At 42.0% G+C, this 26674-nt stretch overlaps 1 protein-coding gene across 1 annotated transcript in view; it reads right to left on the bottom strand.

Moving 5' to 3' along the window:
* LOC118370038 (ubiquinol-cytochrome-c reductase complex assembly factor 1) overlaps positions 1-24078 on the bottom strand; it is a 43961-nt gene extending 19883 nt beyond the window's left edge. Inside the window, exons 1-6 of the mRNA XM_035754794.2 lie at positions 23871-24078; positions 20162-20269; positions 15395-15505; positions 6045-6117; positions 5519-5576; positions 645-753 (exon numbers count right to left, since the gene is read on the bottom strand). Of these exons, the coding sequence (XP_035610687.1) occupies positions 645-753; positions 5519-5576; positions 6045-6117; positions 15395-15505; positions 20162-20269; positions 23871-23945 (534 nt within the window). The 5' untranslated portion in view covers positions 23946-24078. The remainder of the gene's footprint in view (positions 1-644; positions 754-5518; positions 5577-6044; positions 6118-15394; positions 15506-20161; positions 20270-23870) is intronic.
* Positions 24079-26674: the final 2596 nt, after the last annotated feature.

Below are 26674 nucleotides of genomic sequence, written 5' to 3'. Positions count from 1 at the left end.
GTGTAGCTACGCTCCCTATCCAACGCGACAGCGCTAGAGGAACTGCAGAGAAGAATGGGAGAAACTCCCCCAAATACAGGTGTGCCAAGCTTGTAGCATCATACCCAAGAGGAATCGAGGCTATAATCGCTGCCAAAGGTGCTTCAACTAAGTACTGAGTAAAGGATCTGAATACTTATGTAAATGTGATCTCAGGTTTCTACTTGTATTAACTCTGCAAAAATGTCTAAAAACCTGTTTTTACTTTGTCATTATGGGGTAGTGTCTAGATTGATTAAATTGATGAGAAAAAAAAAATGAATTTTAGAATAAGGCTGTAAAGTAACAAAATGTGGAAAAAGTCAAGGGGTCTGAATACAATTTTTTTCTCTGCTACGAAAAACATAATGTCACCTTGACCTGACATTACTGGATGGGTATTGAGAAAGCAAAATGGTAGAAACTCCATCCATCCTATCAGAAGGTTAAGTTGAGCCATTATTAGCCGTCTGATCATAGGATCAGTTTAGCCTTTTAAGTCATTAAAAAAAAGATTACATGGACAGAGGGAACCTAATCCTAGACCAGCACTACTACTTTCAGATGCTTGATAGATGTTGTCCCAGGTTTTAGACTGGATAAGACATGAAGTTTGAAGGACTTACCCCCATGATCTTGCTCCTCTGCTCCACGTCCTCCCACATTGAGTGGACGATGTAGCGGCACATGTACTTCCCCTCACGGCCTTCTTGCCTAATCCTCACCAGACAAATCCTACAGGGGAGAACAGAGTCAACACCTTATCTGACAGGGATGGACAGCCTCTTACCCTAAAGGGCCAATACCGAACTTGAGATACACTATACAGTACATTTGGAAAGTATTCAGACCCCTTCCCCACATTTTGTTACATTACAGCCACATTCTAAAATTGATTAAATCAATTTTATTTCCCCTCAATCTACAAACAATACCACATAATGACAAAGCGAAGACAGTTTTTTGGAAACACTAGCCAAAAAATAAATACAAATACATTAATACCTTATTTACATAAGTATTCAGACACTTTGCTATGAGACTCGAAATTGCGCTCAGGTGCATCCAGTTTCCCATTAACCATCCTTGAGATGTTTTGACAACTTGATCAGAGTCCACCTGTGGTATATTAAATTGATTGGACATGATTTGAAAATGCACACCTGTCTATATAAAGGTCCCACAGTTGACAGTGCATGTCAGACCAAAAACCAACCCTCGAGATCTAAGGAATTGTCCGTAGAGATCAGAGACAGGATTGTGTTGAGGCACACATCTGGGGAAGGGTACCAAAACATTTCTGCAGAATTGAAGGTCCCCAAAAACACAGTGACCTCCATCATTCTTAAATGGAAGAAGTTTGGAACCACAAAGCCTCTTCCTAGAGCTGGCCGCCCAGTCAAACTAAGCAATCGGGAGAGAAGGGTCAGGGAGGTGACCAAGAACCTGATGGTCACTCTGACAGAGCTCCAGAGTTCCTCTGTGGAGATGGGAGACCCTTCTAGAAGGACAGCCATGTCTGCAGCACTCCACCAATCAGGCCTTTATGGTAGAGTGGCCAGATGGAAGGCACATGACAGCCTGTCAAAAGGCACCTGAAGGACTCAGACCATGAGAAACAAGATTCTCTGGTTTGATGAAACCAAGATTGAACTCTTTGGCCTGATTGCCAAGTGTCACGTCTGGAGGAAACCTGGCGCCATCCCTATGGTGAAGCATGGTGGTGGCATCAACATGCTGTGGAGATTTTTTTCAGCAGCAGGGACTGGGAGACTAGTCAAGATTGAGGGAAACATAAACGGAGCAAAGTAGAGAGATCCTTGATGAAAACCTGTTCCAGAGCTCTCAGGAGCTCAGATTGGGGTGAAGGTTCACCTTCCAACAGGACAACAACCCTAAGCACACAGCCAAGACGACGCAGGAGTGGCTTCGGGACAAGTCTCTGAATGTCCTTGAGTGGCCCAGCCAGAGCCCGGACTTGAACCAGATCGAACATCTCTGGAGAGACCTGAAAATCGCTGTGCATCAACGTTCCCCATCCAACCTGACAGAGCTTGTGTGGATCTGCAAAGAAGAACGGGAGAAAGTCCCCAAATACAGGAGTACCAAGCTTGAAGCATCATACCCAAGGCTGTAATCACTGCCAAAGGTGCTTCAACAAGGTAATGAGTAAAGGGACTGAATACACATGTATGAGATATTTCAGTTAAATGTTTTAAACATTTGCAAAAATGTCTAAAAACCTGTTATTGCATTGTCACTACGGGGTATTATGTGAAGATTGATGAGGAAAAAAAATATTTCATCCATTTTAGAAAAAGGCTGTAACGTAACAAAAAAAGTCAAGTGGTCTTTATACTTTCCGAGTGCACTGTAAATACACAAAAGTATGTGGAACCCCCTTCAAATTAGTGGATTTGGATATTTCAGCCACATCCATCGCTGACAGGGGTATAAAGATCGAGCACACATCCATGCAATCGCCATAGACAAACATTGGCAGTAGAATGGCCTTACAGAAGAGCTCAGTGATTTTCAACATTGCACCATCATAGGATGCCACCTCACTTCCTCAAATGAATAGGCTCCCCTATTAATTTCTCCCCTTCTAGAGATGCCCCGGTCAACTCAGCCGTGAAGTGGTACGCCGCCACACAAGCTCACAGAACGGGACCGACACGTGCCGAAGTGCATAGCGCATACAACTCATCTGTCCTCAGTTAAAACACTCACTACCAAACAGCCTCTAGAAGCAAAGTCAGCATAAGAACTATTAGTCGGGAGCTTCATGTGCTGGGTTTCCATGGCCGAGCAGCCGCTCACATGCCTAAGATCACCATACGCAACGCCAAGCGTTGGCTGGTGGTGTAAAGCTTGCCACCACTGGACACTGGAATGTGTTTACTATAGTGGTGAATCATACTTCCCGAACTGGCAGTCGGACAGACAAACGAGTTTGGCAGATGCCAGGAGAAAGCTACCTGCCCCCCAATGCATAGTGTCAACTGTAAAGTTTGGTGGAGGAGAAATAATGGTCAGGGGCTGTTTTTCATGGTTCGGGCCAGGCCCCTTCATTCCAGTGAAGGGAAATCTTAACACTACAGCATATAATAACATTCTAGAAGATTCTGTGCTTCCAACTTTGTGGCAACAGTTTGGGGAAGGCCCTTTCCTGTTTCAGCATGACAATGCCTCCGTGCACAAAGTGAGGTCCATACAGAAATGGTTTGTCAAGATCGGCATGGAAGAACTTGACTGGCCTGCACAGAGCCCTGGCCTCAATCAAACATCTTTTGGATGAAATGGAACGCAGACTGCGAGTCAGGCCTAGTCGCCCAACCACACTGATGCTTGTGGCTGAATGGAAGCAAGTCCCCGCAGCTAGTGGAAAGCCTTCCAAGAAGAGTGGAGGCTGTTATAGCAGCAGAGGAGGAACAAACTCCATATTAATGCCCATGATTTTTGAATGAGCAGGTGTCCACATACATTTGGTCATGTAGTGTACATGGCCATACCTAGGAAATCCTCTGACATCAATGCATGATTTATTTATGTTCAAGTCACAGATGCTTGTATCAAGTTATAATTTGTCATTGTAACAATGCTACTTTTAAGTGGTTCATGTTGATTCTGCTGTGTTGGGTTCACATGTTTTTTCAACCCTTTCTTAATGGGCTTTATTCTGAATAGTACTGTGCAATTTCTGAAATGGGTAGCTGATTAAGTCAATAAAACTGAATCTGTGGTTGTTCTACATTTTCACTCACTGGTTCTTAGATCCAAATGCAAATAACCTAAACCAGTGTGCGTATGAATCCGCATTCGTGTGCATTATTCCCACGGCATGACACCCTTTTCATAGCGTGAAGATTGTTTAGCCTCATACGCACAGCAGTTTTGATGGAGTCCAGGCCTGGCTTTTGGAGCTTATGTCATCCCGCATGCCAAAGTCAACAGAATTAGTGGCAGGAAAGTAGCTTTGACAGGAAGTCAGAGGAGTGGTGGGCATGTTTGATAAAGAGGTTCGTGGCAGCGCAATTTATCACCCAACACTGATGAGCTCATGCATGCATACATTTCTTTCCCAGGTCTGGATCAAATACCAAGGCATGTGTTAACTCAAGGCATGAAACCTGAACTACCTGGGGCTTGAGAGTACAGATGCAAAAAGGGCAGTGAGGTTAGATTTTTCTCTTGGAAAATCAAGATGGCAAGATTTACCTCTAAACAATTCTTATCCAAATAGAAACATACCTAAATAATTAAGCCCTTACCACTGCACTCTATACATAGACAGGGAGGTGTTCAGGGCCCTGGCGGAGTGGTACCGGAAAAATAACCTCTCCCTCAACGTCAATAAAACCAAGGCGCTGATCGTGGACTTCAGGAAACAGCAGAGGGAGCACACCCCTATCCACATTGACGGGACAGCAGTGGAGTAGGTAGAAAGCTTCAAGTTCTTCAGTGTACACATCACTGACAATCCGAAATCGTCCACACTGACAGTGTGGTGAAGGCGTAACAGCGCCTCTTCAACCTCAGAAGGCTGAATTTTTGGGGGGCTTTTCACCAAAAACACTCTCAAACTTCTACAGATGCACAATTGAGAGCACCCTGTTGTGCTGTATCACCGCCTGGTACGGCAACTGCACCACCCGCAACCACAGGGCTCTCCAGAGGTGGTGCAGTCTGCCCAACGCATCACAGGGGGTACACTGCCTGCCCTGCAGGACACCTACAGCACCCATGGTCACAGGAAGGCAAAAAGATCAACCACCTAGGCCACGGCCTGTTCACTCTGCTACCATCCAGAAGGCGAGGTCAGTACAGGTGCTTCAAAGCTGGGACCGAGAGACCGCTTCTATCTCAAGGCCACCAGACTGTTAAATAGTCATCATTAGCCAGCTACCACCCAGTCACTCAACCTGCACCTTAGAGGCTACTGCTCTATATACATAGAATCACTGGCCACTTAAATAATGGAACACTAGTCACTTTAATAATGTTTACATACTGCTTTACTCATTTCATATGTATCACTAATGTATTCTACTGTATTTTAGTCAAAGCCACTGCGACATTTTTCATCCTAATATTTATATAGTTCTTAATTCCATTCTTTTACTTTTAGATGTGTGTATTGTTAGATACTACTCCACTGTTGGAGCTAGGAACACAAGCATTTCGCTACACCTGCAATAACATCTGCTAATTATGTGTATGTGACAAATACAATTTTATTTAGCCATCATTGGCGCTCATGCCTAGAATGTCTCTGTCAGATCCTTTTACCAGAAAATACAAAATCTTAATACCAATTCAAAGTCTAGATTTGACTTCAAAGGAATAGCGGATGGGAGACAAAACAGCCAAACTAACACAGAATTGAGGTCAAAGTAGAAAATAAGGCACAGGGTTTCAAAATTAACAGAGGGTTGCAAATGCTAAGTAAACCTGGCCTGAGGAGGGCCTGTAGAGGGGGTGTAACAGAGGTACTCGCCAGACATGGAGCTGTGCCACCAGGAACCAGGAGTTGAGCGTGTCGGGGAGGGAGCATTCTGTGGACGGAGAGATCAGAGGGGGCGTGTCAGCCAAGACCGGCTTACATTCCATCCCCCCACCCGCTAAAGAAAACAGCCTAACCACCCTGTAAAGTGTCACATTAAATCTTTCAGGATGCAGATGAAAGGGTCCATTTAGGCACTTGGGCAGTCTTGTTGATGTGAAGTTACTCTGGGAGTTTGGGTCGATAAGCCCAAGCAGACCTTCCCTCCATCCATTGGACTGGTAAGGTCCACACGGCCATTGTTCTCAAAGCTATGGAAATGTACTCAGACTAGCACAACTACATCTCAGTCATAGACTAACCTGTCAATGACTTATTAAATCAATTGCCTATGTTCAATTAATTATCAACAAAGACCTGTTGGCATCTGGGTGGAATAATAGGTTACCTCAGGTGATGAACTCTATAGAAGGAATTAACTACATAGAAGGAATCTGAATCTATACATGTAAATACTTACTTTCAAAAAATTCATCATAGTTGATTCTCTCCACACAGCATGTGTACATGCGCAAGGCAGCAATCTTGATTTTCTGCAAAAACAGACCGTAGCAATAAGTTAATAAGATAACAAAAGACCTAAAGAGTATCCCACACAGTAACACTTTCCTTTTAACTTCTCCAAAATGTAAACCAAAATTCACACATAATAAAAGCAGAGGGCTTAGGCCCAGGGTGGGTGGGTGGTGGAATAAGAAGAGTGGATTGTGAATCATGGGTAAATCGCTCTCCGTCCGGGGATTCTGGGTAAGCTTGGCGGTGGCATTGGGAGGCCCTCTTTGAGCGCAGCCTCAGCTGCTGTGCACGCGAGTCAACATTCATATAGGAACTCTGCTGCTACCCACTCACAGCACAGCAGTGGCTATGGTTTGGAGTTGGTATGCCTTTGCATTCCCAAAGGCTTTTGACACCAAACCAATTTAAACTGTAAGACACGGTTCAGAGGAAGGCTTTTCAAGCTGATCTAAATTAAGCTACCTTCTGCTGTTCTAAGACCCTATAGCAGTGGTGACATGTGCATGTGACATGTGCAAATTGAGCAGCAGCGCAGAACAAAAAGAGGTAAATGACAGCCGACTTAAAAAGGGTCAATCTGCAGTTGCTACATCCATAAATTAATGATATATACCCATTGATTCTTGTTAGAAAAGTTAGAAATGCCTCATGAGCTTAGTTCAACTGTCATAGCCCTTCAGAACCCAACGTATAAGCTTGTTTTACTCCAATGTTTGTAAACAAACACTATATAGCCTCAAAACATGGTTTTGAACCATTATTTCAAAAGCTTTTACGTTCAAGGTATTTTTTTTAAATGATCTAGACCCACACAAAAAAACGCAACCATGTGTCTATGCAAAGGCATAACTGTCAATGAGAAATGTATTTCAGTGTCTGCCTGCAAGCTGAAAATCTTTGCCAGAGTGTAGGCTACCTGTCCCTAACCCCTCCTAAGCCTAGGCTACTATACTGACGTTACAACCATAATTCAGAAGATGGGGAGAGATTTGTTATTAGCGAGAGAGGAATGGTTGAACTTTTTCAACACTAGTTAACGATACTATAGGCCTAGTTATCACATTTCACGTTGGATTTATTAACTACAAAAAAGGTAAGATGCGGTTTTTAATTCTGGTGCCGCTCTGAACAAATAAGCTCATTAGCTAGCTAGCTCAAAGGACAGTCAAAGTTCCTCCATAGAAGAAGCTCCTCCTAGGGTTCAGAACTTTATTTTGCTGGTCGGAACAGTGGAACACAAAAAAAATAAGTTTCTGTTCAGAACGAAACAATTGAAAAAAAATAAACTTGTGTTCCAGCCCATGGTTCAAAATATAAAAAGGGTTCATATCATGGCAGTTCAGTCTGTATCCATAGTTGTATGAATTTAAATTTCTCCAGCCCAGTTTCACCCCGAACAGGGTAGGGGAGTGCCCTTTTGTTCTTGTTTCAACTGTTGATTATCACTTTAAAACACCATCCTCCGATACTCCCTAAGCACTTTCAGAAATCTGAGTGGATTGGATAGGTGTATTATGACAAAACTTCAGAGGTGGGGCTATTACCATATTGCTAAGGCTATACCTTGTCAGATACACTTTTCTGTCTAGGCCCAGCCCAGAGTTACCAACATTAGGAACCAGACCTAGCTTAATTTGAAACCTTTCACATACTTTGAGTTTTTGCTTTAGTCCCAGATGGGCGGGGTTACCCGTTTTCTATCGGTTCCATTGCAGCAACAGGGAAGCTCAATCAAGCATAGCTAAAGTATTTTCTTTTCTCAATTTAACGTTTTATTAAGTTCTCTTGTTTTTCAATCAACCAACGAAACACATTCCACATTCACAGATGTGACAGGCTTAAAAAAAAGGTCATAAAATAATACATTTGAAAAAATTAAAATACAATTAAAATGAATGATAGTCAAACAAAAGCATTTATTTTTCTTAATCTATTCATTTTCCTTGGTGTACATACATACATACATACATACAAAAACTAAATTAAAATAAAAACACAAAAAACATATAACACTTGCAGCAGCACTATCAAGGTTCTTATCAGCTATTTCAAGCATTCGCTGAGACGACGGGCCAATAATTTGTTTTTAGGTTTTACAGTACCTTTTACAGTACACAACATGTATCTGCGCATTTCCCTATTCACCCCGTTCACTCTGTCCAGTTTGAAATATAGTTGAATAGTGGAGACCAGAGTCTATCAAACTTGGGCTGTCTCTTGTGGAGGTCATAAGTGAGCTTTTCAAGAGGAAGAAAGTCAACAATCTGGTCAATCCACATTTTAAATGTAGGAGGGGTATTAGAGGCCCACAATAGAAGAATATATATCTTCGCAAAGTATGTAATAGTCGTAAGCAAATTTTCTCTATCAGGATCAAGAACAAAGTCCTGCTGGGCATTAAGAAGATAGATACACGGGGTCATATCAAACTGTACCTATAGTATTTTCTGTGCAGCAGTATGTACAGTATGCCAGAATCTGGCAATCTCTCTACAGCTCCAAAATACATGCATATAGGTTCCACTTTCAGAGGTACATCTTTTACATTTAGGAGACATATGTTTTCATTCTATGGAGTCTAAAAGGAGTATAATAAAATTTGTACAAAAATGTGTAATTAGATTTTCATTTTTACACTGGTAGAGGAGCAGTATACCCTGTCGCAAACCTCCGCCCATAACTCATCACTGATAGTCACACCAAGGTCCTTTTCCCAGATTATTTTCAGAGTAAAGGAGGAGCTTCCTTTCTCAGAAAGGAGTCTATAGATGTAAGATATTTTGCCTTTAATGGATTGTGCTGTGACAAGAAGGGTTTCAACTTCATTCAACTGAGTTCTAAACCTCCTCTTGGAGGTAAATGAGGAAATTACATGTCTAATTTGAAGATATATATATTTTTTAAATTGGATCTTGGCACATCAAATTCACTGCAGAGCTCTTGAAAGGATTTCAGTGGTGGTTTTCTGATGAAATAGGTCTGAAAAGGTCCTGGTTCCTAGAGTATGCCAAAGATTAAAGATGGCATCCCTCAGGGCTTTTGGCAAGTCTGGGTTGCCTACTATAGGCGAGTGAGAACATATTTGGGAGGAAATGCCCAGGTATTTCTTACAGTCCCTCCACGCTAGTAGGTTGCTGTAAATCACAAAGGTTTTGGCTGTTGCCCACTTCACTAAAGTTATTAATGAATATAATTGAGCTTAAGGGCAATGAACCACAGGATTGGGCTTCTATCTGAATCCACGTTGACTCTTGTCTGTTTGTGATCCATGTTAGCATGTTGCGGATTTGGGCAGACCAGTAGTACAATTGAAGGGAGGGAAGGGCAAGACCACCCTTAGATTCAGGTTTCGATAGAGTGGAAAACTTGATCCTAGGTTTTTTATTGCCCCATATAAATTTGGTGATGCTTTGGTTAGTTGTTTTGAAGAAGGAAACTGGGAGATAGCATGGGAGCATCTGAAATAAGTAGTTCAGTCGAGGGAGGACGTTCATACAGATTACATTGATTCTCCCTACTAAGCTAATTGGGAGGGAGATCCAGGTTTGGAGATCGTTCTTGATTCGATCCAGGAGTGGAAGATAGTTTTCCTTAAAAAGGCTATTCAGATCTGGTGTTATGAAGATCCCGAGGTATTGAAACCCCTGTGTTTTCCATTGGAAAGGACAAAGTGTCTTCATAGAGCCGGTGAGTGTAATATTGAGAGGGCAGACAGTGGATTTGTTCAAATTGATCTTATAACCTGAACTTGCCATACTGAGCAATTGTGTCTAAAATGAGAGGGAGGGATTTCTCAGGGTTGGGTATGTAGAGCAAGACATCATCCGCGTAAAGCGAAATCTTGTGCTGCAGGCCGCCTGCAGAAACACCCATAATACTTGGATTGCTCCTTATCAGCTCTGCCAGAGGCTCCGCCCCCAACAAGTAGAGCAGCGGGGACAGCAGGCACCCTTGTCTTGTGCCCCGTTCCAGAGGGAATCTGTCAGAGTTCAGTCCATTAGTAGTCACCATGGCATTTGGATGAGAGTATAGTGATTTGATCCATTTAATACAATTTGGGCCCATATTGAACTTTTCTAAGACTGAAAACAGAAAGCTCCACTCCATCCTGTCAAAAGCCTTCTCAGCATCCAGTGAAGCCAGCAGGACAGGGGACTTCTGTGCGTTTACTTGATCAATAATATCAAAAAGACGGCGAATGTTATCAGAAGAGTATCTGTCTCTAATAAATCCAGTTTGGTCCGCATTTATTATTTTGGGAAGAAGAGTGTTTAGTCTTTTGGCGAGCAATTTGGTAATTATTTTATAGTCGAAATCCAACAAGCTTATGGGCCGGAAGGACAAGCAGGATAGGGGGTCCTTGTCCTTTTTTAGCAACACTGTAATGCGAGCTGTGTGCATTGAGTCTGGGAGAACTTGAAAAAATCCTCCAGCATTGGCATGAAGATGGGGCTGAGCTGGGGCCAAAAAGCTTTGTAGAACTCTGGGGAATCCATCTGGGCCTGGGGACTTATTAGGTGGCATTGAGGTAATTGCCTCCAGGATCTCCTCAGGAGTGAAGGGGGAGTTGAGATCTTCTTGGTCGGTCTCTGATAGGTAGCAAGTTCTGCCTCCGTGTGTTTTCTCTCAGAGGTATATAGTTTGCAGTAAAAATCATGAAAAGTTCAATTGATATTTTTTGGGTCATATGTGACCTCGTCCTCTGCTGTTCGGATAGCCATGATTGTACGCTCTGACTGCTCCTTTTTTAATTGGTAAGCAAGCAATCTAATGGGCCTATTGCTATACTCATGGTATTTCTGTTTAGTAAAGAAAAAAAGTGTAGTGTAGTCCAAATTCAGTTTGGCTTTGGCTGCTTTAAGATGACTCCAGGAGGTGCTGTCTAGGGATTGTTTATGTATTTTTTCACAGCATTCCAGGTCCCTCTCAAGGTCTAGCCTGTGTACTTCCATTGCTTTTTTCTTAGAGGAAGCATATGCAATTAGATGACCTCTTAGTGTGGCTTTAGCAGCGTCCCACATTGTGGCCGGAGAAACAGGAGAATCTTTATTGTCTTGTGTGTAGTTGTCTATCCATGTAGTTACCAATGTATGGAACACGTCATTTGATAGCATGGAGGTGTTGAATTTCCAGCTCTTTGACCTCGGAATGTTTTTGCAGAGGTCAAAGCGGAGGTGGACAAAGGCGTGGTCTGAAAGTGCTATGGGTCCGATTGTACAAGTGGCTGAATTTATGAAACTCTTTGGGATAAAAATGTAATCTATACGGGTAGGTGTTATGGACATTAGAGTAGTATGTATAGTCCATAGATGAGCTATTAGTCTCTCTCCAGATATCTATCAGTCCAATCTCTTTAGTAAGAGAGTTCAACATCTTTGCAGATCTAGGATTTGTGGTGGGGACTTGAGATGATTTGTCTAGGGTTGGGTTAAGGGTACAATTAAAATCTCCGGCCACCACACCAAAGGAGACAATGCTCATTGAACAGGGTTATAATTTTTGACATGAAGACATGAGTATCTGTGTTAGGGGAGAAAATGTTTAATATAGTAATTTGTTGACCATATAGTGACCCAGTTATCAAAATAAATCTCCCCTCCGGATCAGATATGTTTTTGTCAATTATGAATGGAACATTTTTATGGATAAGTATGGCTGTGCCTCTACTGTTTGATTTGAAAGATGAGAAATACACCTGTCCCACCCAAGCTCTGCGGAGTTTGGCATGTTCAGCATCAGAGGTGTGTCTCTTGTAATAGCGCGATGTCTGCTTTTTCCTTCTTTAGAGCACATATTATCTTTTTTCGTTTTATTGCATGCCCTAGACCATGGCAGTTCCATGTCAATAGATTTAAGGTACTAGTCATCGTCATTGAGCAGTAATCAAACTTTAGTGCAAGTCATCGCTGGGTAAAAGTGGATAGTAATTACAGCTGCGTTCACATAAAAGGAAAATAAATGGTGTACATAAAATAATAATCTCTGAACACCCCAGCCGAGTTCCCAAACAACTCGACACATCCCATTGGATCTATTACCCCCCCGCTCAGTCTCAATTCTGTGTTCCGAATAAAACAAACACCGGGAACAGTTAGCAACGCACAAAGTCTCCCTCTCCCCACCAAAGAAATGCCTCATCCTCTCCACCCCGCATTGAGTAAATAACACAGTTGCCCTCGTCCAGACCACAGTAAAAGAGGGGAGAAAAATAAAATCAATAGCCCAGCCTACTTATACCTCCCCCAAGGGACATAGGGAACCCCAAGTAATAATAGCAACAACAAAAAAAAAACAGGGAAATAAAAGTAGGCTGAAACATTAGTAGGCCTAGGTTAGGCTATACAGCCCATCCCTCTCAGTTAAAGGAAAATAAATATAAATTGGATGGCTATAATGACATTTAGGGGGTGGGTCTCTGGATATCGGCTATATGTCGTCTTACCTCCTTTAGTAATGGCATTAATCGCGTTTAGTCATTGGTCTGTTTCTCATTGGCCAGGATTGTCTTTCAAAAAACGTTTTGCCTCTTCGGGAGTTTTGAAGTGTCGCAAGGCTCCTTGGTGAAGAATCCTGAGCTCGTTTGGGTATTTGAATCCCCTGGAGATGCCTCGGTCAATGGAGTATTTCTTCACTTCGTCAAATTCTCGCCGCTTTCGGCGTATTCCAGCTGACAAGGTCCTGGTGTAAAGCGAGTTTGGCGTTTCCCACTGTGATGGTGTTGTTTTTCGCCGCCTGTAGGACTCGTTCCTTGTCGGTGAATCTCAGGAAACGTATGGTGATTGGGCGCAGTGGTTGTCTGGCTGCTGGTGGGGGCCTCAGTGCTCGGTGAGCTCTCTCGAGTTCTATGGGCCTGTCGCTGGACATGTGGAGCCACTCGGGAAGTTTGTCTTGCAGGTAGCGGATCAGTGGCATGTTTCCCTCTTCTTTTTTGCCCAGATTGAATAGAACACAATTATTCCTTCGCCCCCTGTTTTCCAGGTCCTATGTTCTCTTCCAGATGCTCGATTTTCTTTTTAGCATATGCTATTGTTTCCATGGCTTCTGTCAATAAGTTTTCCATGGATAGGATTCGCCCCTCTGCCTCATCCAGGGGCCCCGCCCCTGGTTCTTGTTGTTGATGTCAGGCAAAGTGTTTTCCAGGATTGTCACCTTGCCCCCTATCACACTGAGCTGAGAGTTAATGGCATCTAATTTAGTGTTTAGTTCTGTACGTTGGGATCTCAACTCAGAAAGGATGTCTTCGACAGAGTGCGAGGTTGGCATTTGTTGTGCCTCGTGGGGGAGCGGGTTCTCTTGCTCCTGGCTAATGGCGCTAGTTTTTTCTGAAGCTAGCTTCTTCTTGGAGGCTTTTTCCGTCGCTAATACTCGAGTCAGGGTAAAAATGTCACCTGTAGTGTCGCCTTTTGTAGCCGCCATTACTTTTTCTTACTAAAGTTAAATGAGTTTGAACTTGGAGTGGAGGTAAGATTAGGAATTGGAAACTACTTGTGCGGAGCTCTTAGTTCATGCGGCCATCTCGTTCAAGGGTCACGTGATCCCCTCGCTAAAGTATTTATAATGATTTCAAATGGTAGGCTATTTGAACCCAGGTCTGGGCCCAACCCATGAGAGGGTGCTTTTAGAATACATTGTCACCCCTAACCCATGGAGGTACTTGGCTCATCCACAGGGAAGATTCCTGGTTCACCACCGGGTTAATGCTCCCCTGCTGGGGTTCATAAGCCTCATATCCACCTGTAACCAGGATGGACATTTTTTAAGTGCCAGTCCTGTCTTTAGAGATGGGAATGTGTGCATTCAATGTGACACAAGGCATTTGTGAAACATCACTGTTTTTAAATCAGAACTAAATTAACGATAGGTCTAAAACAAGAGAGTTGCAACAACTCCCATTTCAGGACACATACTTTTGGATGCATCTGTCCTAGAGGTTCGGCCGATTAATCAGAATGACCGATTAATTAGGGCCGATTTCAAGATTTCATAACAATCGGAAATCTGTATTTTTGGGCGCCGATTTAAATATTTTTTTATACCTTTATTTAACTAGGCAAGTCAGTTAAGAACACATTCTTATTTTCAATGACGGCCTAGTGCCTTGTTCAGGGGCAGAACAACAGATTTTCACCTTGTCAGCTCGGGGGATTCAATCTTGCAACCTTACAGTTAACTAGTCCAACGCAATAACGACCTGCCTCTCTCTCGTTGCACTCCATAAGGAGACTGACTGCCTGTTACGCGAATGCAGTAAGCCAAAGTAAGTTCCTAGCTAGCATTAAACTTCTTATAAAAAATAAATCATAATCACTAGTTAACTACACATGGTTGATGATATTACTAGATATTATCTAGCGTGTCCTGCGTTGCATATAAACTGACTGAGCATACAAGTATCTGACTGAGCGGTGGTAGGCAGAAGCAGGCGCGTAAACATTCATTCAAGCACCAGCAGCGCTTCGTTGTGCGTCAAGCATTGCGCTGTTTATGACTTCAAGCCTATCAACTCCCGAGATGAGGCTGGTGAAACCGAAGTGAAATGGCTAGCTAGTTAGCGCACTCTAACTAGAGGGACAGAAGCTATATTGTTACACTGGCAATAGTGAAGTGCCTATAAGAACATCCAATGGTCAAAGGTTAATTAAATACAAATGGTATACAGGGAAATAGTCCTATAATAACTACAACCTAAAACTACTTACCTGGGAATATTGAAGACTCGTGATAAAAGGAACCACCAGCTTTCATATGTTCTCATGTTCTGAGCCAGGAACTGAAATGTTAGCTTTCTTACATAGCACATATTGCACTTTTACTTTCTTCTCCAACACTTTGTTTTTGCATTATTTAAACCAAATTGAACATTATTTACTTGAGTCTAAATTGATTTTATTGATGTATTATATTAAGTTAAAACAAGTGTTCATTCAGTATTGTTGTAATTGTCATTATTACACACACACATATTATATGTATGTATGTATGTATGTATGTATGTATGTATGTATGTATGTATGTATGTATGTATGTATGTATGTAGCCCGATTAAATCGGTATCTGCCTTTTTGGTCATCCAATAAATCGGTATCGGCATAAAATAAAAAACATAATCGGTCGACCTCTAATCTGTGATTCACAACTGAACCTCAATACATTATTGAACATGACATCCTACATATAGATTAAAGTGTGAGGTGATAAATCAGAGGTTACTTATGAGAGACCTACAGTAATGCTGTATGAAGAACTGCAGTGGATGGACATTTGAATGGTTTGGTGAACACTAGAGGCACTTACCCATTTGTTGTATTTGAGAGGCCCTGTGAAGCCCATGGCCTCGATGAGCTTGGTGAAGGCCCCCACCTCCTCTTCCATGGCCGTCTGTGGGGTTTCTTTCACATTAAAGAGCTGGGAATGGAGGGACAAGAGGGAAGAGCCTTGACACATGATATCAGCTTGAAAAGGTAGCCCAGTAAGCCAACTACAGACACTGACTAGTGATGTGCGGATCAGCGGTTTTCAAAACCACAACTGTCCACAATTTGAAAAGAACTGATCCAGCAAATGCCCGTCTTGATGTGATACAGTAAGAGACCCGCAACCTGTAAATTCAAAACGCATCTGATTAAATATTTCTCAGAAACACATTTAAAAATTCAAAACATGCAACAATAATGGCTTGTTATTTTAGCATGTAGGCTAAGCATTAACAGCTAACCAGTGCTAGGCTACTTTTTCCAACCTGCTAATGAACTCAGCAAAAAAAGAAAGTCCTCACTGTCATGGGATTGAGATCCAGGCTCGTTGCTGGTCATGGCAGAACACTTACATTCCTGTCGTGCAGGAAATCACACACAGAATGAGCAGTATGGCTGGTGGCATTGTCATGCTGGAGGGTCATGTCAGGATGAGCCTGCAGGAAGGGTACCACATGAGGGAGGAGGATGTCTTCCCTGTAACGCACAGCATTGAGATTGCCTGCAATGACAACAAGATCAGTCCGATGATGTGACACCACCCCAGACCATGACGGACCCTCCACCTCCAAAATCGATCCCGCTCCAGAGTACAGGCCCCGGTGTAACGCGCATTCCTTCGACGATAAACTCAAATCCGACCATCACCCCTGGTGAGACAAAACCGCGACTCGTTTGCCAGTCCTGTCTTGTCCAGCAACGGTGGGTTTGTGCCCATTGGCAAAGTTGTTGCCAGTGATGTCTGGTGAGGACCTGCCTTTACAACAGGCCTACAAGCCAGCCTGTGTCAGCCTACTGCGGACAGTCTGAGCACCGATGGAGGGATTGTGCTTTCCTGGTGTAACTCGGGCAGTTGTTGGAATCCTGCATTTGTCCCGCAGGCGTGATGTTAGGATGTACCGATCCCGTGCAGGTGTTGTTATACATGGTATGCCACTGCGAGGACGATCAGCTGTCGTCCTGTCTCCTTGTAGTGCCATCTTAAGCATCTCACAGTATAGACATTGCAATTTATTACCCTGGCCACATCGGCAGTCCTCACGCCTCCTTGCAGCATACCTAAGGTACATTCAGGCAGATGAGCTGGGACCCTGGGCATCTTTCTTTTGGTGTTTTTCAGTAGAAAGGACTCTTTAGTGTCCTAAGTTTTCATAACTGTGACCTTAATTGCCTACCGTCTGCAAGCTGTTAGTGTCTTCACAACCGTTCCACAGGCGCATGTTCATTCATTGTTTATGGTTCATTGAACAAGCATGGGAAAGTGTTTAACTTCTTAAGGTATAGGGGGCAGCATTTTCACTTTTGGATAAATAGCGTGCCCAATTTCAACTTCCTGCTACTCATGCCAAGAATATAAGATATACATATTATTAGTAGATTTGGATAGAATACACTGAAGTTTCTAAAACGGTTTGAATCATGTCTGGGAGTATGTAGCAGGCAAAAAGCAGGTAAAAACTCTGAGGACTAACCGTTCAGAATTCTTTTTCTTTTAGGTCTCTGTCTGTTCACTGATTTCTCATTGGAAAACAATATTTCTTAAGAACTTGTTTTCAGTTCCTACCGCTTCCACTGGATGTCACCAGTCTTTGAAATTATTAATTTGTGCAATGAAGAAGTAGGGCCAACTAGGAACTGCGTAACACTGTTGAGAGTTGAGCAAGACTTGAAAAGTTTGTTGTCTTCCCGTATTGAACACCGGTCTTCAATTTGATCAATTATTAACGTTTAAAAAATATCTAAAGTTGTATTTACAAGAGTAGTTTGAAATATTTTGGCAAAGTTTATAGGCAACTTTTGAAATATTTTGTTGCGCATTTTGGAAGCTGTTTTTACTGGATCAAACATGCCAAATAAATTGACATTTTGGATATATATGGACAGAATTAATCGAACAAAAGGACCAATTGTGATGTTTATGGGACATATTGGAGTGCCAAGAAAAGAAGCTTGTCAAAAGATTTTTATTTTAATTTTCTTTTTTTACCTTTATTTATGACCAGGCAAGTCAGTTAAGAACACATTCTTATTTTCAATGACGGCCTGGGAACAGTGGGTTAACTGCCAGTTCAGGGGCAGAACGACAGATTTGTACCTTGTCAGCTCGGGGATTTGAACCTAACCTTCCGGTTACTAGTCCAACGCTCTAACCACTAGGCTACGCTGCCGCCCCACAGGTGGATTGTATTTATCATCTGTGGGGATTGTATATCAGTATTTATCATCATCATTAGTCATTTAGGTCAACATTGGATCATTCAGAGATCCTCACTGAACTTCTGGAGAGTTTGCTGCACTGAAAGTAAAGGGGCTGAATAATTTTGCACGCCCAATTTTTCAGTTTTTGATTTGTTAAAAAAGTTAAATAATGTCGTTCCACTTCATGATTGTGTCCCACTTGTTGTTGATTCTTCACAAAAAAATACAGTTTTATATCTTTATGTTTGAAGCCTGAAATGTGGCAAAAGGTCGCAAAGTTCAAGGGGGCCGAATACTTTCGCAAGGCACTGTAATAGCTTCTTATGCTTTCGTCGAAAAGCCTTTTTAAAATCTGACATTATTGGCTCGATTCACAACGAGTGTAACTTTAATTGAGTATCTTACATGTGTGATGTAATTCAAGTTGCCGCGCTGCATTTTCCCTGGTTTTTGGCCAAGTGGGACGCAAGCGTCCTCTATACCATAAGAAGTTAAACCCTTTACAATTAAGATATTTAGATTTTTACTAATTATCTTTGAAAGACAGGTTCCTGAAAAAGGGACGTTTCATTTTTTGCTGAGTTTAGCATTGAAAAAGTTCATACATTCTTCTCTAGCTAATATTTTTTTATATATCTTCTGAATCAAACTTGTAATGTCAGTACAGTAGCCTATGCTTCAGAGTGAGGAGGGGCAGGAAGACTAAACACATACACACTATGGCAAAGATTTCAGCTTACAGCCAGACACTAGAAGAAGTCTGAGTGGCAGAGAGGGCTTTGCATAGGCGCTTTATTGATGGGGCGGCAGAGTAGCCTAGTGGTTAGAGATGACAAGGTACAAATCTGTCGTCCTGCCCCTGAACAGGCAGTTAGGCCGTCATTGATAATAAGAATTTGTTCTTAACTTCGATATAGGGGGCGCTCTTAATTTTTGGATAAAAAAACATTCCCGTTTTAAACAAGATATTTTGTCACGAAAAGATGCTCGACCATGCATATAATTGACAGCTTTGGAAAGAAAACACTGATGTTTCCAAAACGGCAAAGATATTATCTGTGAGTGCCACAGAACTGATGTTACAGGCGAAACCAAGATGAAATTTCAAACAGGAAACTTTCTGTCGTTTCCCCAAGGTGTCTGCAGCATTGTGACGTATTTGTAGGCATATCATTGGAAGATTGACCATAAGAGACTACATTTACCAGGTGCTCGCTTGGTGTCCTCCGTTGCAATTATTGCGTAATCTCCAGCAGCGTTTCCATTTGCTTCAGAGGAGAAACCCAACTGCCACGAATGACTTATCATCGAATAGATGTGAAAAACACCTTGAGGATTGATTCTAAACAACGTTCGCCATGTTTCTGTAGATATTATGGAGTTAATTTGGAAAAAAGTTTGGCGTTGTCATGACTGAATTTTCTTTTTTTTTCTTAGGCAAACGTGATAAACAAAACGGAGCGATTTCTCCTACACAAATCATCTTTTTGGAAAAACTGAACATTTGCTATCTAATTGAGAGTCTCCTCATTGAAAACATCCGAAGTTCTTCAAAGGTAAATGATTTTATTTGAATGCTTTTCTTGTTTTTGTGAAAATGTTGCCTGCTGAACGCTAGGCTTAATGCTATGCTAGCTATCAATACTCTTACACAAATGCTTGTGTAGCTATGGTTGAAAAGCATATTTTGAAAATCTGAGATGACAGTGTTGTTAACAAAAGGCTAAGCTTGTGAGCCAATATATTTATTTCATTTGCGATTTTCATGAATAGTTAACGTTGCGTTATGCTAATGAACTTGAGACTATGATTACGCTCCCGGATACGGGATTTCTCGACGCAAGAAGTTAACTGACTTGCCTAGTTAAAAAAAAAAAAACGCATGGAACGTAAAAATAACATTAACGGATCCCATGCTTTTAAAATAACATTGTTTTAGTATGGATCACTTTTGTTCTTAGTTCCGTTTCTGTTCTTTCAAAAAATGTATTTATTAGTTCGGTTCCCTGAACCAGTTCCAATCCCTGGTTAAAACAGTGTACAGGTAGTGTGGACTTTGCAAAATAATTGATTGTGATATTTTATTTTAATTTTACCTTTATTTAACTGCCGCCCAGTGCAAGTGGAGGGATTTATGTTTCTAGAACAGTAACGCAATTCAGAATCGATTCACGTTTTTATGGAGTATTTGGCCGTTTTGCCTCCCGGAGCCAATTAGTCTTTTAAACAGAACATGTTACTCCTTAGTCCAAGGACCTTACATTAATATTAGGCTCCTTTAGTTCAATATTGGGCTAAATTAGGCTTTGGCTAGACTGAAAATACCATCAGCGAAGGCACATTTGCTGTTGTTCCAGCCTTGATGCGAGTCATGGTGGTTAGCACATACCTGTGAAGTGCTGTGAAGGGTCCGGCATTGTGTCTGGGACGGAGAGGTTGAGGCTAACAACCGGCAAGCAATTAAAGCTCTTCCAAGACAGGCCTCTTGCTCTAATGCCTAAAAGAATGACAAAAATATGGCATTAGGTAAAATCCAATAAAAGTACTGTCAGATGCAGTTAGGACAACTTACCAACATATTTGGGAGTGGATGTACCACGCAATTAGACAATTAGTAGTAGCACTTAGTAAAGTCTGATTATATACATTTTATAAAGAGAAAAAAATATGTGCATGTGTCCATGGTAGGCTAAATGTTCTCATAAAGCTTTTAAGTTTTGCTGAACTATCATAGCTACCTGCAGAGACATCACTAGGCCTATTTTAGGGGTGCTTCAGGGGAGGCTGCTGCATGCGCTAGTGACTGTTAGGTCAGAGAGGTGCCAAAGACACTGGGCCCAGACAAGTGAAGCTGAAAAGCTACCCACACTAATGTTTTGGTACAGAGAAAAGGGCATTTCAGCACTGCTGGTTTGAGGAATACAAATTGGGTAGAGTACTCTGTCCACAAAAACACAGCTTTCTGCTTTCCATGTAGAGTTTTTGGCAAAAACATTACATTTGATTATTTTGTCAGTAATGGCTACAAATGATTTTTTTAAAAGCTTTGTTTATATTCGGTAAACATGAAATGGCACAGAGACAGTGTTGTGGCATGGCAAAGCTACCAGGCAACTAGCAGTCATGAGAACATTACTCAGATTTTAATATCTGCCCATTCTAGTGATATTGCAGAGAGAAGGGAGTATCTGAGGAGAAGTGTGGCAATCACCTCAATGTTAGGAAGACAGGGACTCTCTTTCCGTGCCAATGACGAATCTAGTGAAAGCACAAAGAGGGAAATTTCTTGAATGTATGGAGCTTATGAAGGAGTTTGACCCTTTCCTGCAAAGGTACAATACTCCATCAAATGCAACGTCTCTCTCCAGAATCTCAGAATGACATGATCGAATCCTGTGCTCAAGAGATTATGACACCATGGTCTCAGATGTCAAAATCTAGAATGTATGCCATTATGGCAGATGAGGCCAGGGATGGGCAGACTGAACAGTTGGCTCTGTGTGTTAGGTATGTAACAGAGGGGACAGTTAAGGAGCGTTTACTAGCACTAGCAGAAATCAAGTCAGTTGATGCCCAATCGATAGCAAATGAGTTGCGACAGCTACAACAAATGAGGGGTAGCAGGCCTAAAGTGCGTTGCACAGATCTATGATGGTGCAGCTGTCATGAGTGGGTCCAAAGGAGGTGTGCAAGCACATTTCAAAGTGCTGCCTCCAGAGGCAATTTATGTACATTGCTATGCTCATGAGCATCATTTGGTGTTGTGTCATACTTGCAGGGCGATTTCGGAGGCTGCTGAGTTTCAGTTTCTTGGGAGAATGTGTATTCATTTTTCAGTACATCCCTAGTTAACCACCACATGTTCAAAGAAGCTCAGTTCAAACTTGGAATAGCATCAGCTGAACTTGTACGGCTCTCAAACACTTGCTGGGCATGACATTTTTCATTGTCTATCTACTATTGGATCCCCCATGGCTGTTGGTCTGAGAGCAAAGCTTCATAATTTCTCCACCGTGTATTTGCTATTGATGTTTCAGTCCCTTCTTTCTGTAACTGAGGGACGACACAAGTTCCTCCAGAAAGAGACGGTAGACCTGGCAGAAGCTTGTTTCAGCAAACAAGCTTGTATGTGACACACTGATAGGCAAACGCACAGATACATTCGCCAAAGAACTTCATGATAGAACCAAAGCACTCTGTGAAATTCACAACATTAGAGAGGCAGATGCAGCAAGAAAGCGCAAACAAAGGAAAATGGGAGATTGTGTGGTGGAGACCTCCTTGGGTTTAGGCACAGAATTTTCATGTTCCCAAACAATGAAAACAGAGTTGTTGCTCCCCTGCTTGGACAGGATATTTTGTGAGCTTGACCAGTAATTTTCGACTGTACATGCAGGTCTACTCAAAAGGCATACAGGCATGCTGCCCAGCTCAAAAAACACCCTTGGTACATCATGCTTAACTGAGTTTGCCAAGCACTTCTGTTAAAACAGAAGAGATGTTGGTGGCCAGAAACGTCCTTGCCCGGAAAAGAAAGGCTGGATGTCCTCCCAAAGACATGCTTGCTGTGCATAACCTCCTGTATGATGATATGTTTCCTTCTCTGAAGGAAATCATTCAGGTTGCCCTCACAATTCCTGTGAGCAGCCGCTCCTGTGAAAGGTCCTTTAGTGCACTGCGCCGGATGCACTCCTGGTTGCGTAAGACAATGGGCCAGAAAAGGCTTGCAAGTCTTGCAGCCATGTCCATTGAGGGTGAAGTGCTTTTGGCCACTAAGCCACAATAGTGTTGTTGACCGCCACCATTAAAAATAGGAGGAACACTTTGATGCATCCATCCACAAAATAAGCATCAGAGGGGAGCAGGAGAAGTTCTGTAATATAGGTTGTAAATATTTCTTTGGGATCTTACTTTATCAGATTTTATTCCTAATTATTTTTCAGTTTTTAAAATCATATTTAGCTCATTATTTTAATTTAGTTTTGCCCCATTGTGGATGATACTGTTTAAGATGTTCCATGTGTCTGAATTACTGGGTTAATTTTGAGCAACAAATTTAAATAAAGATTTTTTCTAATGGTATAATATGACCTGCATGTCTTCACATTTCTCCCTCTCTCTCGCTCTCTCTCTCTCTCAAAATAACATCCCAAAAGTATTTTGGCTAGATAGTACAGGCATTTTTGGACCTTTTGTTGGTGTTGGATGGATGGGACAGAGTAGACTTTAAATTCAATCCAAATAAAGTAATTATATATCAGTGTCTAACACAAACTATGAGACAGGTATACTTTTAGCCAACGTTAACCAAAAATAACCTTATTTTGATTGATTTTACACCTGTTGTTACTCTAAAAATACATTGCTTGCTGTTTGGGGTTTTAGGCTGGGTTTCTGTACAGCACTTTGAGATATCAGCTGATGTACGAAGGGCTATATAAATGCATTTGATTTGATTGATGAAAACGTTTTGGGGGCTTTAAAACAAATGCTGGGGGAGTATGCCCACACCCTCCTAAAAGAGGCTTAGCCCCCTATCCATGAAATCTCTAGTGACGTCCCTGGCTAACTGATTGCCTTTCTGACTCCAACACATTTGATTCTCGAGAGCTAAGCTACCTGCATACCAATAACATGTTGTATTGCTGTCGTTGTGATCTTAGAACCCTGACATGGCATCTGGTTTAGTGAAGTGTATAAGAGAGAGTTAGTCACTGCGGACTATTCTCAACTGCAGCTAAAAGATGAAGCAGCCTACCACGTCATAGTGTGTAATCGAGTACATCTCTCGATGTTTTACACAAAGGCAAGGAGAGTGCAATTTTGGAAGAATATTGAAATCAGTTAGTGACACCCTAGTTCTCCTGGGTTGGAGGTAATGCTAGCTGACATTGGCTAACGTTAGCTCATGTTTTTCTTGTTTTTGGAACATTCAATAGAGTAAGGCTACGATCTATGATTCATGTTCCAATCCAACAAGTGAGAGATGGCACTGAAGTTATTTTATTTGGCAACCAATACAGAAAATGTTGCGACTTGACTGTTAGCTAAGCTAGCTGGCTAGCTATAGCCTTCATGTGAGCAAGCCTTTACATTACCTTGCCGAAGGTGACTCTGGATGCTGACGTATTTATTATGTTCCTCACAGCGGACTGCAATAGTCGCCGATACATGACTCCGACAAAAGTTACAATATTTAACCTACGTATTGAAACCAAGAAGCGGGTAACAGAATATTTTTCAATTAAATCTTCACGTTTTGTAACACTGGCACTCCTTCTTCTTTTTGATTTGGTTGGTTGATCGCATCCAACTTTTAGGTATATACACTGCCACCTACTGTACTGGCGTGTGAGGCCATTCACGGTCTACCTGGGTAACTGCAACTTCGGGCACTTCGGCAGGCTTTCATAAATTAAACTTATTGAAACACAATTATACAAGTATTATAATTGTCTTTGATTTGTAATGAAGCTGATCATGGCTGCGATCATACTATTCAGGCATGTATATATATATATATATTATTTTTTTTCTCAGACAGCCATAGACAAATGTCATTTCTGTCAAGGCATTAAACATCATCGTACAATTAATTTATAACACATTTCTTATACGTGTACATGAACTTGTATTGGATATTATTTTAAGTGATTTTTAAGGTTTTCCTAATATTAATAACTCAACACGACGCCTGAATGTATAAACTTGCCTTCGTGACGACTGAAAACATTTATCATGAAAAATAAGATATTTCCACACAACTTTTTGTGAGATTATAATAACAACCATATAATTTCCTTATCTAAAACAAATCAATCAATGTAAATTATATACGAATTTACCTAAAAAATATTGGTGTGGTGGAAATGACCAGGTGTGGTGGAAATTACATCTATGGTAAAAAAATATGAACAAAAATATTTTATTGCAAATATTTTGAACAACAACCATTTTAAAACATGTAATTAACATAACACAAAGTAAGATTCCAAAAGTAGCTGATGGGCAGAGCTCAAGGAAGTAGGCCAGTGTTTTTTCTGCATAGAAGAGCTCAGTGAGCAACGTGAAACTGTATCCTTTGTGGTATATCCAACCCAGGTGTGGAGGGTCACCTGCTTATGAGAATCACCAAAGTGAACTGCCAGGATATCTCTGGTTAATTTACACAGGTAGTTCTCTGCAAAGCAATATGCATGATGATCTCTTTCCTCAGATTCTCTTTTAATTCTCTCAGTTTGGAGTATTTGTGTCGAATGGTGTACATGTGTTGACCCAACTTCTCTTTCAATCCTTTGGAGAAGTCCTCCAGTAGAACATGCAGTGTGCCACACACACACACACATTTTATTTTACTGTACAGTGAACTTCACCATGTTTCCCTCTGTCTTTCTTCTCTCTCTCTCTTCTGGTTTTTCTCACAGCACAAAGACTCAATAAGGTTTGTGGTATTTTAGTTTGTCCTCTATGATCTGAAGGTTGGCGTGGGATTTGCAAAAGCATGTAATATATAATAATAATAATAACCTACGTATTAGGTAAGCATGTGTCCCTATCGTGGACTGCTGGCTTGACAAAAGAAAAAAGTCTGTGTTTTGCAGAATTCATAGTGGACATTTCAATCTCTGAATCCTAAACCTCTGATAAAAGGTTCTGAATTGTGCCATTCAAGATGCGCTTCTGCTTTTTTTCTCGTTCCTCATTAGTGTATCCTTTTCCCCTTTTGTTGCTCTATTGCTGTCATCACGTTCATATCATCTAGTGATATTCTCTTCTGTGGCTATGCTAAAATTATGTTACACTGCTTTTTCCTGGAGTATTGAAGACTTGTTGGCCTGTATTGATTTGCCCTAATTGCTTTTGCTGAAAACCCAAATTCTCTGTTTGCGGCTTTGCCCAGGCCATACTTTCTCAGGATGTTGCCTCTGAACAATTTTGAAGCCACTTGTTTGTCCTTGGCACTGCACATTTGTTTTTACTTTTCAGCAATGATGGAATTTTGATACAATAAAATACTTCTCAAGTTCTTCGGAGTTCCCTTCATCATTACTCGGATGGTATCGCGCCGTCCCAACCTTCGCTCTCTCTCCCCCGCTACTCTCTCCTCTTCCATCCTATCATCTCTTCCCTCTGCTCAAACCTTCTCCAACCTATCTCCTGATTCTGCCTCCTCAACCCTCCTCTCCTCCCTTTCTGCATCCTTTGACTCTCTATGTCCCCTATCCTCCAGGCCGGCTCGGTCCTCCACTCCCGCTCCGTGGCTCGACGACTCATTGCGAGCTCACAGAACAGGGCTCCGGGCAGCCGAGCGGAAATGGAGGAAAACTCGCCTCCCTGCGGACCTGGCATCCTTTCACTCCCTCCTCTCTACATTTTCCTCCTCCGTCTCTGCTGCTAAAGCCACTTTCTACCACTCTAAATTCCAAGCATCTGCCTCTAACCCTAGGAAGCTCTTTGCCACCTTCTCCTCCCTCCTGAATCCTCCTCCCCCTCCCCCCCCTCCTCCCTCTCTGCAGATGACTTCGTCAACCATTTTGAAAAGAAGGTTGACGACATCCGATCCTCGTTTGCTAAGTCAAGCGACACCGCTGGTTCTGCTCACACTGCCCTACCCTGTGCTCTGACCTCTTTCTCCCCTCTCTCTCCAGATGAAATCTCGCGTCTTGTGACGGCCTGCCACCTAACAACCTGCCCGCTCGACCCTATCCCCTCCTCTCTTCTCCAGACCATTTCCGGAGACCTTCTCCCTTACCTCACCTCGCTCATCAACTCATCCCTGACCGCTGGCTACGTCCCTTCCGTCTTCAAGAGAGCGAGAGTTGCACCCCTTCTGAAAAAACCTACACTCGATCCCTCCGATGTCAACAACTACAGACCAGTATCCCTTCTTTCTTTTCTCTCC

Source organism: Oncorhynchus keta, chromosome 37 (genome assembly GCF_023373465.1).
Source record: "Oncorhynchus keta strain PuntledgeMale-10-30-2019 chromosome 37, Oket_V2, whole genome shotgun sequence".
NCBI lineage: Eukaryota > Metazoa > Chordata > Actinopteri > Salmoniformes > Salmonidae > Oncorhynchus > Oncorhynchus keta.
This window is presented reverse-complemented; position numbering and strand designations above follow the sequence as displayed.